At 42.4% G+C, this 14050-nt stretch overlaps 1 protein-coding gene across 11 annotated transcripts in view; it reads right to left on the reverse strand.

The window, feature by feature from the left end:
• Positions 1-14050, reverse strand: part of DTNA (dystrobrevin alpha) — a gene marked incomplete at its 5' end in the record, with an annotated part of 89029 nt that overhangs the window by 37273 nt on the left and 37706 nt on the right. For all 11 annotated transcript variants that reach the window (XM_082014513.1, XM_082014521.1, XM_082014519.1 and 8 more), the window contains 4 exons: positions 2746-2870; positions 5337-5503; positions 8032-8137; positions 13216-13370. In XM_082014513.1, the coding sequence (XP_081870639.1) occupies positions 2746-2870; positions 5337-5503; positions 8032-8137; positions 13216-13370 (553 nt within the window). The remainder of the gene's footprint in view (positions 1-2745; positions 2871-5336; positions 5504-8031; positions 8138-13215; positions 13371-14050) is intronic.

Consider the following 14050-nt stretch of genomic DNA (forward strand, 5'->3'; position numbering starts at 1 on the left):
CTGTTGACTATAAGTGTTTATCTTTCTGAGGTTATTTCTAAACTTCTGGAAGTAGGATGTGGAAGTGAGTGAGGTTATTTCTAAACTTCTGGAAGCGAGTGATTAAGCTTTCTGGTAAAAGTGAGCTGATGGTACTCAATCAACTGCCCCAAGGAGGCAGAAACTTAGAACTATGGAAATATGTTATGTAATAAATGCATGTTATGGCATAACACATACCCACAGTAATAAACCAAATTAAATAAGAGGAATTTTCCAAAGTGCTCCTTCCTAGTCTAGCCTCTTCATACTGATGTCAGAAATAATGCTCCCACAAACTTAGATGGAAACAAAGTCAGGCCACTGCAGAATGCATTTGAAAATCCCTCCATGAGGCACTGGCCATGCCATTTGTCATTTCTGCAGCCTGCTGTTTCTTTTTTGTTGTCAGTCCTATGTATAGAAAGGAAAAATGACTCCTTCATCAGGGTGGTGGGGAGGTCCTCCATCAGGTTAATGACACCTTGATAACTACTTCTCTAGATGAGCCTTAGATGTGTTTCTTGCTTAATTGAAAAATTTGTGTGGCAGCAGTAAAACAGAAAAACCATGCAGTCTTTCTGTCTGGTACCACTCAAAGTTGAAAGAACGATGAAAAGGAAAGGCTGTATAGTAATGCAGAGACTACTTGTCCCTGTTTAAGCTAGAGGCTAAGAAAAGGATACTGTTTTGTTGCCAAAACTCTTCCATTAAATGCACATATAAAAACCTTTTTGCCTGGATTCCTGCCCAGAGCTGTTTCTCTCAACTTCCATTATGTTTAAAAATAAAAATCACATCAGCAAGAAGATACTCTCAATGAGGTACTGTAGCGTACCTTTCCCCTCAGTTAATTTATGCGAATTATGCTCTAGAGCATGCTACCTCCACAACTTACAGGTTTTTCACTCAGGTATTATTAGAGCCTATATATATATAGCCAAGTTACATTGCCTTCAATCTATGAATAAAGAGAAACTCTATCATAAAACAAAATAGATGGTGGTTCATTCTCACATCCAATTATATCTGCATAGTTAGGAAGAAGGGAAGGTGTTCATTTCACAGCAAAGATTTGGAACAGATCCCACTCCATTATGGTACTTTCCCCTTGCCGTGCCTAAATGCATTTAATCCATTCACAGTAGCCCAATTTTCACTACCCATTATCTTCTGACATACCCCCAGGCCTTCGAGGGCCTCTAGCCAACAGGGAACAGAGGCTTCTCTCTCAGTTTCATGGTCCCTGTCTCTTTCCATTTCTCTTAAGGACAGCCAAAATCCGCCCTCTGAAATTTTCACTGACTCGCCAGCACAGCCAGGCTTTTACACCACGCACAGCTGTGGGGCAGCTCAGCAGACCCATCTCCAGATGATTTCTTCCAAAGAACAAGATCCTCCCATTACACCTCCATAAAAAGGTGCACAGGTTTTAACTGACAGTCGAGTGTAATGGGGATTTGGCACTATGCATCTGTTGGAGGCACCTCGTGTCTGAAGAGCAGACCAATCTTTCATGCCTTGAAAAAGTTCTGCTGTAACCACATGAGGGGGACCATTAGCATGATTTATCCCTAAAATACTAGGTAGGTTTGATAAATTTTCCAGGTGTCACACAGCCCACATCGGCCAGCATGCATCTGCCCTTAGAGATGCTACATACAAGCATTCAGTACTGACAAAAGTAAGTATGTATAATAATTACAGACCAGAACAGTTTTAGCAGTAACACAGCTATGCTGCATGCAAATACAATTTTAATGGCTGCTGCCTGAAATACTTCTGTCAGGTCCCCTGGGAAGGTGGTTAAGAAAGATCTTAAGACAAATACCAGAACAAGAGAAATACTTTAAAGACAGTATCTCTGGAATAATTTTTCCAAGTTAATTTCTTTGTAACTTTCTTCCAACCAGTGTCTTGACTTTTCCTGGAAAATTTAACTTTTTTTTTTTTTTTTTAAGGACCCAGGAAGCAAAGGTAAAATGGATAAATGCGAAAATCTGAGCAACTGCCACTATGAACAGTGGACATGCTTTAGGAAAAAAAAAAATTCCAAAGTGATGATTTCCCCACCCTGTACAAATACGTTTTCTCTTTGCCTTAAGTTCCTTGATTCCTGCAGAGAAAAAGTAGTGACACAAACTACTACATCAAAAAATATTTTTGCTTTCCCAAAATATCAAAATGTAAAGATAACAGACCCTTTTCAATTGACTTGGCAGTTAAGGACACAACTCTTAAGCAGAATCATGTAGCTAGTCTTCGAGGCTGGGTGAAGCCACAGCTCCACTAAAGTCAGCGAGAACTCTGACACTGTTTTCAACAAAATTGGTAGGATTTGACTTTTCTCTGGTGCCTTGTGTCAAGACATACCTGTGATACACTGCAGTTGAGAGTCTCTAGATGACAAAACTAATGTTCTCAGCATGAATACACCCCAAAGTGCTGAAATTCTATGAAATTGCACAGATACCTCTTGAGGAGAATGGAGACATGCCAACATTGTGTCCCACTATTTGATTATAGGTACATATGCCACTGACTTTTCCAGTGAAGTCACACCAGAAGAACATTTTTATACTAAACATCCCTATCAGCAAATTTGCACTTGTGATGCATTGAGCTTGATATGCCACAGCTGCCTCCCGTTTTGTTCAGAGCCATAGTATCTACACTCAGTGTAAGCTACAACAAAGCTTACTTTCTCTACAGCACACTGATACTTACACAATATGAGCCAGGTTTAGAGGTTTTTCAGGCTGGTCAGGGAACATTGGGTGCAAAGGTTCACGGCTGGAAGCACAGCTTAAAGACTTGCTAAGCGCATTAGTTAGCTTCTTAGCAGGTGATTTCTGGGAGGAACAAGGAAGGTAGAGGTAATCTGGACAAGTAAGGTGCAAACTGTTTCTGCTATAGGAAGCACAAAACAACAGGAAGCTCTATGGGCTTACAAAAGTTATCGACTGACACACCGCCTTGCCCCCCTCCCGCCCCGAGCATCTGGTAGGCAAAGACTGCTCAGTTTGGAGGAAAGATCATGTTTACCTTCAGGGGCCTCTAAAGTAGGCTTGCTGGGGTATATCTATATGGACAGACGCAGTTGCCATGGCTTCTTTGCAATGCTGCACTCAGGTAGTATTGAATGAAGGACAGCACGAAGTTAGTGTCACCTGGACCGGGGCTGGCTCATACCTCACCAGCTTGGGAGTGCAAGCAGAAGAAATCTGTGTATGCCTGTCCATACAGATACACCGTAGGGGGGACTGTTTCCTTCCTAGCTGTGGGCCACGCACAAGGCTGCTATATCCTTTCTCCTCACTATTATTTCCCTCCTCAGCTCCAGCACCCTGTACTGTTTAGCTGATCTTCTAAAGCGCCTCTTCCACTTCCCGGGGCCGCTGCAGCCCCTGCCACACCGGGGAACAGGAAATTTCAGACACACACGTGGTGGGAATTGCCCCATTGTGGTGACAGTGCTCCAGAAGAGGCTGACGTTCTTGTCACTGTCACCAAAAGATGGGCTCTGCCCAAGAAGCATGCTTTTCTAACCCTGAAACCCCATAATTCCATCAGCAAGTAAAAAAAAAAAAATTAAAAAGTCAATCTTTTCTGCTTTCTAGTTTTGTTTGGACACTCTTTGCAGCTGAGCACTTTTCTAAGGAAGCACTCAGAGACGTAGGGTGAGTGACAGATTCTCAGGGAACCCAACTCACCTCTCTGTGATTCAGCTTCTCTGCCAGTAAAACAAGGGTAGTGATCCTTACCCTGTCTCCTCCCCCCAAAACACAGCTCTACATGCTGAAATCTAAAAACTTTTTTTGAACAGGAGCTGTATTACATATGTGCACACACATCAAGTTATGACTGTAGTCGAGATAACAGTAAAATATTTCTATTACAGAATTCCAACCTAAATATGCAAAGTCAGGCTTTTCCTCTTTCATTGTAAGTGTGATTTCACTCTGAATTCAGATCAGTTGAGTTCCACTGTGACCATGAACACCTTTAATCTGCATGTGGAGCTCGATATGGATGCATTATGGAGGAGGCTAACCTGGTCTGAATGAATGCTAATGAACACTACAGAAAGGCAATTTCAAACTTGAAGCACAATATTTTTTTCTGACAAGGAAACATTTGCAACCACTAGGCATGTAGTCACATTTTGTCTTCCGCTGAGCAGAAATCTTACGTTTTCAAATTACTTCCTACCTATAATTACAGCTCCCTGGCTATGCCAAAAAATGATTTTATAGCACAAATTGCTATTAGGAAAGGAGTCAGAGCTAGGTAGTGGGCACTCTCCTATTCAGAGACTAAACTCATGCCATTCATGTCTATGCAACAAGCAGCAATTAGGACCCACAAAAACAATTATATCCCCAGATCTGCTGGGAGGCAGCACAGGGCTGTGTGACTGGCATACAGAGCAAAACACATCAAATTTAACCCTTGCCTGCTCCATCAACAGAAAAACAAGTATTTTAAAAGTGTTAAGCTTCAGAAGTTTGTTAAAAAATATACATAAAGTGCTGTACAAACGTGAGTCATTGCTATATGTATAATTTTCTTTTTTTAAATAACAATATACTTTTGTAATATTTTAGATTAGTTAGGGTTTTTCTGCTGGTCTCTGGATCTGAACTCTTAAGGATGGGGATGCTCTGTGACCAAGGGCTTCTGTTGAGGCTTTGCTCCAGTCTGTGGAGAGCTTAGCCCCCAGGTCTGATGCCCTTCAGAGAAGGTTAATATAGCTGTTGATACTTCTCTTTCAGCTTAGAAAAAGCATTGAATGATTTTGTTTAACAACAGGAAGACTGAAGTGTGTTTTTTCACTACAGAAAACACTAATGTGGATCTAAGCCTGTGACCACGCTCAAATCTACAGTGCCAGGACTAACCCGAATGCTGCGCATATGCTGCAGCCACTGAAAATACTCATGAACAAGCATTCGGTATTCATCATTTCATTTACACGTAGCCAAAACAGAGCAAGCCAGTGGCGATTTTACCGCGAGCCCTGCGGGAATGGGCACAGTGGCCGCACGCCTGGCGCCCTGCTGCCAGCCCCTCCTGCGCCGCCCTCCCCGCGGCACGCACCGTCGCAGGCGCCCCGGGTCCTCACCCAGAACAGAGACCGTTCCCACCTCCGCGCTTTCCCCACGGCTCCCAAGGCCGGAGCTTCCCCGACGGGGTTGCCGATCCGACCCGGCGGCCCGGCTCCCGGCCTCCCTGTGCCAGACGGCTGCCCAGCGCTGCGGCCAGGGGCTTCTCCGGAGGGCAAAGCAGTCTGCAGCGAGGCGCGAGCCTTCCCTTACCCATGACGTGTACTCTTTCATTTGGTGCTGGTTGCTGTGGGAACCGCTGGCATGGCCCCTCCAGAAGCAGTCCTGACAGAGCTGGTAATTGTGACACTGCTGGCAGCGGTAGCGAAACCCCATCATGCTCTCGCTGTGGCAGTAGGAACACTCGACGGGGTGGAAGACTGTGTGGGAGAAAGAAACGCCAAGCCATAAACCAAAGCAGAGAAACCCCCAGCACAAGTTTACGGACAAATTCCCAAATTGAAGGGCGAATCTCTTCGTTGTTTCTAGCATCTGCTGCATCAGATGCCACCTGCAGCTTTGACTTGCAGAAACTGGAGTAGCCACCCAAGCAACCTGCTGCCCGGCCATGGGCAACGCTTCCTACGCTGGGCCCCAAACCCTTCATCACTTCTGAGCTGATGCCTGCACCTCCTGCTCACAGCAGCGAAAAACGTGTTCAGTGTCCCACAGAATACGTGAGAGAGGAAATTCGTATGTGGGAAAATCCACAGCACCCTTCAGCTGCGTTACTGGGAGAAGCTGAATGTTTCACCATGCTGTGAGGAGATAAAACGATGCGCCTCAGAGGAAGAGTCAGACTCAGCTGTCTGATTACTGGAAGCACAAAAATGTACTTAGGCATGTCGTTGTCTCTTAATTATTGCTGTCACATCTGTACAACTGGCGTCATTTAGGTACCTATATACGGAGCTGAACACTTAGCGTTGGATGCCTGGATTTGGAAAGCTGGCCATTGAAGGGACCCATGTGGTCCTCTTCTCTGTTCCACTCGGAAGCAGACAGTAACGAGGATTCAAGTCACTGAGCACGCTAAGGCACCACTTGACTGGTGCCTTCTGAAGCCTCTTCCTGGCAATAGAGCTATTTCTGTTCCTCTCTCCTCACTACAGCATGTACCCAATTCACCACGGGGTACTGAACATCTTCTTCCCAGACACCTTCTGCTCTTCTGTTGTAAGGTTCAGTCTGGGAAGATTTGGATCAGTGCTGAGTGTGTCAAGGTTTGAATTCCTTGTCAGAAATTTGCAGCAGGAAGGGTTAGTGCCTTAGGCTGGGAAACTGGGAAGCTGGTGAGGGACAGGGATGGATGACAAGAGCTTGAGAGAAGTGGGGTAGATAGGCGGCTCTGTAGCCAAGAAGGACTTGGGAAGGTCACCTTACCCTCCTTGATGCCTTTCAGTGGAAGAGGGATTTATTTAGTACAAGAACACATACAGCTGCCTCCTTCTCCTCTTATGACCAAAAAGTAGCTGCACCCCCCAGCACCCCAGCCTTCCTCCAGCCCCATTTTCGTGTTGGAAATATGGTATAAATGTTTTTACTCCTCAACATGACAAGTATGTATGATCTTTTCTTCCTCCTGCCCGCTCCCCCCTTTCTTTTTCCCTACAGTGTCCCAACCTTCAGTTATGCTAGAGGTAAACCTTCAAGGGAGCAACAACACCGGAATATTCAACAAGCCCCTTACACAACAACCTCTGAGGCGAAATATTGGGCTGGAAAACTGTTTACAAATAACCTATTTATCTTGCTAAATTAATGTTTTAACACTTTCATACAAACCTCTCCCATTTAAAAATCTTCCTTTTTCCAGATTTAGTATTGCAATAATGACTGTCAGCATCATTGCCTCCTGATGATCAATAGCAAGAAATTCTACGTTAGGAACAAGCACACCCAGCTAAATAAGACAGTAAAAAGGCATTCCTTGTCTTGTCTTTTTTTCCCTATTTAATATTGGCAGTGCCGGTCCTTGTGCACAGCAGAAGCAGACTGCTTTGGAGCTGGGGAACTCTTCCAGAACTACACAAGGAACTGTGCAGTTCGTGGGCTACAATTTGGTGGTGCACACAAGTGAGATGAGATGCACAGGCTTTCTAACGCTGCCCCTGCACTTTCAGTGTGGCAGCACCTTCTACAGAAACAGTATGTGAAGGCTTTGGCTGGAGGACTACATTTGTGAGTCTGCGAACTTCTCCCTAAGTTCTCAAGAAGTTGGAAGGCTGAAGAAGATGTTACTGTCCAGGGACATGCAACATGCACTGTGCAATAATCAAAGGAGTTGTTCCTCATGGTTCCTTCCTGTCTTAAAATCTGTGATCTACTCATTTTGGTGAAAGACAACCCTTGAGGAGAAAGAGGTATCTCATAGTTAAATCCTCATCATCCACACAAGCAAAGGATAAGGACAAATCTGGAACTGCCTTGCTCCTTTTCAGAGTACTTTTTCTGGCAGTGTAGGCTTAAGAGGAGATCCTTCATAAGGATCTTTTGGCTGGTATTTTGCACTGCACTGGACACCTCTTGCCAAGAATATTGCATGAACGGAAACAGCCAAGCTGCTCTTTCTCTGCTGCCATATGTCATAGCTAATAAAAGTTGTGGCCTTGATAGTTTACCGAATGTAAGTGTGCGAATGGATCAAGTCCTATCACTCTTTGCTTATCCAGAGCACAGGAGGAGAGGACATGATCAGGATAATTTCCTTAGCATAGCAAAAATTAAGCCATGTTCCTGGTCAAATGTTCAACTGGATTCTTTGAATATTTTACCAGTGACTGTAAAAATAGCACATCTAATCAATGAACCCAGTACAGTAGTTCCTGCAAAACCATCTACAGAGTGAGAAAATCATCACAAAAAAGTTTACTCTTGTAACTCTTTTTTGGCAGCAGCTCTTACTTACCATTTTCAACATTTGCCAGTCGATGCAGAAGTGGTAACCACACTAGACACTGTGGCGGAGGATCAGACATGAGCGTATCCAAGAAAGTGTTTAATGTGACTTTTTTCTGCTCAAATAAGCAAACAAACATGCACAAAGAATCAGTAATTAGACATATCAAAATGATTTTATCTTGCCCTTAAGGAAACACTTGGAAAGAAGTTTCAGACACTCTTTGCTTGTAGCCCCGGTTTACTAAAAAGAACAAGTGATACTAGCAAAGATTTTCCAGACAATTTTTAGTGGTTACAATGTATACCACTGATGACTAGCAGTCCTTTTCACAAGGTTGGGTTGAATTGGAGATACCTACCTCCCATTCACTTCAAGACTCTCTTATAAAGTCATTGCCTGAAGATGCCTTGCGAATAAGGTTGGCATTCAGCTCTTCATGTTCTCATGTGTTTTGAGTACCCCATAACGAGTACAACTGCATGCAGGGTATCACTATGTATTACCAATTTTCACATGAAAAGCCATGGCAGAGAATGACTGGTGGTACTCCAACAAAGAAAACTAAAGAAAATAATGACAAGGGAATATAAATTCAAAACAAATAGAGGGTAAGGACAAACCATCACAGGCAATTGTCTTATGCTTGTCTGTTGAGTGATGGTAACTGGTTATGGGTAAGCTCTGATTTTGGGATGACATGTTTGCAGATGCTCAGGGACTGCAACTGTTCCTAAACTCTCCACACCTGTAAGCACTTAAAGGCCTATGCCCCTTTATCTTTCAAAGAGGTTTAAACTCTAAAATATCCCTGTCAATTTAAAAAATACAATCTAGGGCTTTAAGTTTCTTAGGCATCTGGAAAAAGTCAGCACAAATCTTAGTTCATTTGTTTTTTCCAGACCTAGAGGTGATATTTCAGCCTGAGATACCTCCATCATAAATACTTGCTCTTTCCTACCTAGTATACTGGCTACACAAGTGTGTATTAAAGTACACAGCTACTGAGTGGTCAAGGACAGAGGGTCCTTAAGAAATCAGCAACTGAACCTTCCTTTAAAGTAAAATTAAGATGCAACAATACTGAGCCCTGTTGAGAATGTGTGCAGATATATTTTATAGACATACATATTTAAGCAGGATCCCCACATCCAAAGGGATCACTAAATTTTCATATCTGATTGCATAAGCTACTGCTTTAACTTGCTAAAGAACTGTGGTTATCCCATGAGGAAAGAAAAACAGCAGCTATGCAGTGACATGTATCATCTCCGTGTGTTGTGGAGTGCTTTTAAGAGCTGAGATTTCCAAATGGAGTGTTTGTGCTGCATTTATATACAATTGCCACCAGATGTAAAGAAAATCATTATTTCTCTTATAAACTGAGTGATCAGTTGAAAATATCTCACTCTGTAACAGTCTCAGGGCTGAAATATTGCAAGATATTGGGAAACATATAAAGGTATTTGTCCCTAAAAGAAGAGAAAATACTTCAGGCTAGCTGTGAAAATGGTCTTGATTCTCTAATGAACAGAAATAGCCAGAATACAAGCTCTAAATCTCACTGAGAGACTATATTTTCCCACAACACCTGCAGTATGAAAGTCCAGTCAAACAGCTACCACCTGCTTGTTGTATGAATGATCTTCCCAGCTATGGAGGGTGGATAACCACTTCCCGAATGGGCATCCTATGCTATAAGGCCATCAGCTCACAGAAAAGGATCTTTCTTTTGGAGATCTGCTGTGGATGTCTGGCATGGCTTTGCTGACCAATGCCACCAACAAATGTCTGTGCTGTCTGCAGCAGAACTGAGAACAGGAGGAGAAAAGGCAGAACTAAGTCTCGGAAAAGAAGGGTCCTCCAGTGCCCCATACTGCAGAGCTGAGTAGCCTTAAGTCTTCCCTCTACTCTTGAAGGCAGATAAGTTGGCAGCAAACACACAACCAGTCTAAACAAGCAAATAGATGGGGAGACAAGAACAGGTCTTCCACAATGGAACAGGCTTTTAACGCAGCTATAATTTAAAAGTTGATTTGCACCAAATAAAGCAACTTAGCTTCACTGACAGCTTTACGGCTGAACTCCTCTGGTGGTCACTGATTTTATTACGGATTATAGACAGCAGTGTCCCTTAAAAGGACACCAGCAGAGCAATTTCCATACATTTTAAAAGGCACATTTTCCTCCTGCAGTTTTTTTTTTTTTTCAGCTGCTGGGTAAGTTGAAACTGAAAGCTGTTTTCTAAATATACGCTACATGCAGATGGAGTCTAGGTTTGTGGAATAACACTTAGCCAAGTGCTAAGAAAATGAAGTTAGTGTCTATCTTTTTAGTTTGGGATAAAAAAAGAGAAATAAAAGGTTTTTTATAATAATAACACTACTTTTTAATACAAATACAGTATAACATCACAGTAATCCTACCTATAGTGGTGATAAAACTCCTTTTTGTGCCACAGATTTATATTCTGAAACAATAAGTCACTTGCTCTGGCATTTCTGCTCCATAAATTTGCTGATGAGGAAACACTGTTGTTTCTATTTTGAATAGCCATTCAATCTAGCAGTGGTTCACAGACAGAGGAAAATACATAGTTTGATGAAGTAAAATTCCCCAGTACAATGCGGAATAACAAAACATTTCTGCAATAGGAAAAGTCCTTTCAGATGCAAAATGAAATGGCTTTGACATCATGAGCAGAAGATAATTCCCAGAATTTTTTCTTTCCCTGAAATTCAGGAATCTGTCTATCAGAGGGCTGAAAGGCTTCTGGTAAGCAAAAGTGATCCATACTGAGAACAACAGAGCAAGTGCCAAACTTACCTGAAGGTACCAAATTCTGATAATGTTAAGTGCAATATGAGAGAGCTGCCTGGCGGCAAGGGACCTGGGGGTGCTGGTTGACAGCCGGCTGAACAGGAGCCAGCAGTGTGCCCAGGTGGCCAAGGCGGCCAACAGCATCCTGGCCTGTATCAGCAATAGTGTGGCCAGCAGGAGTAGGGAAGTGATTGTGCCCCTGTACTCGGCACTGGTGAGGTCGCACCTTGAATCCTGTGTTCAGTTTTGGGCCCTTCACTACAAGAAGGATGCTGAAGTGCTGGAGCGTGTCCAGAGAAGGGCAACGAAGCTGGTGAGGGGTCTGGAGCACAAGTCTTATGAGGAGCGGCTGAGGGAACTAGGGCTGTTCAGTCTGGAGAAGAGGAGGCTCAGGGGAGACCTCATGGCTCTCTACAACTACCTGAAAGGGGGTTGTGGCGACAAGGGTGTTGGTCTCTTCTCCCAACTAACTAGCGATAGGACGAGAGGAAATGGCCTCAAGTTTAGATTGGATATTAGGAAAAATTTCTTTACCAAGAGGGTGGTCAAGCATTGGAACAGGCTGCCCAGGGAGGTGGTGGAGTCACCATCTCTGGAAGTGTTCAGAAAACATGTGGATGTGGCGCTTCAGGACATGGTTTAGTGGGCATGGTGGCGCTGGATTAATGGTTGGACTTGATGATCTTGAAGGTCCTTTCCAACCTTAGTGATTCTGTGATTCAGTGTGACTAAGACTGTAAATATCACTTATCATAGTGTCATAGGGATATGTTGTTTTGAGTCTCATTTCAAAACTCTGGTTCATCCCTTGTTAAGACGTAATGAGGATTACATAAAGTGAATTTAAGTGAAATGTTAGACTAGATTTACAAGAGCACTTGGCTGCCTACAGATGCAAAACAGCAGCTTTGTAAATCTGCTGTGTACCTACATCAGTCAGAGACCTAACTCTCGTTAGCTTTAAATGGAGATTGTGAACTAAACCATCTAATGCTTGTTTGGAGACTTTATTTCTTAAGGTACCTTAGTACATCTGGTCCACTCATTTCGATGCAATGTCAATGAAAATGCTCTTTCTAATGGCTGCTTAGATAGAAAATGAGGCCTGATGACTTTTTTTCAAGAAAAGAAATGGTGTTTTTCATCTTTAATATTACCCTGTCCAACATGCAAAGCTTGAATGCCCTGTTGCCATGCAAAGCTCTCTTTTATTATTTTAACACAAAACTACCAAAAATCACTTCACTATGTAAATTCTTCAACATAGGATGAGGTGCTGCATTAAGTCTCCCTCTGTGAAACAATACTAGTTTCACACATGCAAGCATTACCATTTAAAATTATTTGGGAGATGATTCAATAAATTAATTTCAAAAATGCCTTTGAGTTGACTGGAATGCCTATTGATTAGTGATGAAACTGAGGGAAAATAAAAAATGAGACTCAATTTTGCATGAAAATGACATTATTCCTCCTCCGTTCAACTTATTTGTTCAACAGTATTCAGTTAGTGTATGGAAGGATAAAGAGAAGGAAAATACCACTTTATTTCTAACATTTTCCCAGTTTCAGCATCTTCCCTTACCTCACATTTATGGAATTATACAGTGTGATGTATGTCAAGAGCCAGAGGGATCCCCTTCTCCATTGGAGAGGTGGACACCCAGCCCCAATTATGAGATCTTTTGAAGTGCTAGATATTAGATACAGCCAATATGCATTCATTGCACCTACAGAGTCTGGCAAGTTGTGGAAAAATTTTGTATTCAGCATAAATTAACTGCTTTCCTGACCCTAGCTCATTGATGTTATCTGTAAGAGACTAGAGATTTTCTAATACCTAGTGATTCCTATTTTCAATAAAGGTTTAAGATAATTTTCTACTCACTTGTGAACTTTGTGTGTCTGTACAGTGTCACTTCAAAAACACATAGTTTGATTTTTTGGTGAGAATTGAGTTTTGTATGGAGAAGGTGAAGTCTCATATATGCTTGCAGCAACAACAACTAACCACAGAGGAGGACTGCATGTCTTGGGGCATTTGTATCACCTAAATGTATCCAATTTAGGTGCTCAAATTAGGACATTAGTCTCCTCAGGCTTCCTCATTTAGGATCATGTAAGATAAGATCCTGCACTGAATCACTTTTTGACTAAGCCTTTCTCTCCTCCATGCTTATAGGGGGAACCTATAGAGACTAGCTTCCTATTGACCTGGCCTACATGCTAGAAATTAGCAAAGTGGATCTCCCCTCCACTCAGCCGTATGTTTCCTGGGCAAATATGGACATACATGTAAGAAAGGAAGGAAGCCTCAGCCTGCTCAGAGGTGTGATTGGGATCCTGTGTCTAAGATGCTCACTGTTCATTTACCTGTTGCGAGAAACAGGATTTTGCTGACTGCTCAGTGTAACCGAAGGAAGGCCCTTCGAAAACAGCCGTGGGCAGCTTGAGAACCTCCCGCAGAAACATGTCGTATCTGCCATAAACCATCACTCCACTGGAGTCGGAAATCATTGAGAAAATATCTGAGGGGGTAGAAAAGACAAGAAAAGGACACGGCAACTTCAGTGAGAGCTACAGATTTGCTCTGAATTCAGTATCATCTGATTTGAACCAGAAGTGCTAAACAACATGTGCTGCTTTTGGAAACCTTCACTATTACTGCATCTTTAATTATAACCTCTCTCAATAGAAAAGGAATGATTTACATATAAAAAAGTAGCTGATTTTGATATTAAAATATTCCTGCTTTTTTCCATTGCATGTGGTCATTTTTTTAAGCAAAGTCTGAAGCATGGCATGAGGCAGTAATTTAATCAGATAAGAAGGATCTAATTTGACAAGATATGCAACATCAGCTTTTTGCCTACTGCCAGCTTACTATGACAAATCCAAATCTTCACAATGAGTTCATTAAATCAGTTATTATTGTTTCGGACACACAAAGCACTGAAGGTCTTTCAAATGCATTACTTTTCACTCTTCTCCATTTTTTTGCTCTTTTGTTTATGTCTAAAATATCATGGTTTTATTACTCCAGAGATGCATGTTTCTCAGCCTTTACTTTTCCCCTTGTTTAAAATTATCCTAAGCTTAGCAGGGGATCACAGACTAGAGAACATTTATGATTTTTCAGGCTTTCATGTCAGCTGCTTCATTTCCAGGAACCTAGAAGGAAACTTCTGACAACAGGATTCTGGGACTG

This window comes from Phaethon aethereus (genome assembly GCF_964289735.1).
Source record: "Phaethon aethereus genome assembly, chromosome: 2".
Classification (NCBI taxonomy): Eukaryota; Metazoa; Chordata; class Aves; order Phaethontiformes; family Phaethontidae; genus Phaethon; species Phaethon aethereus.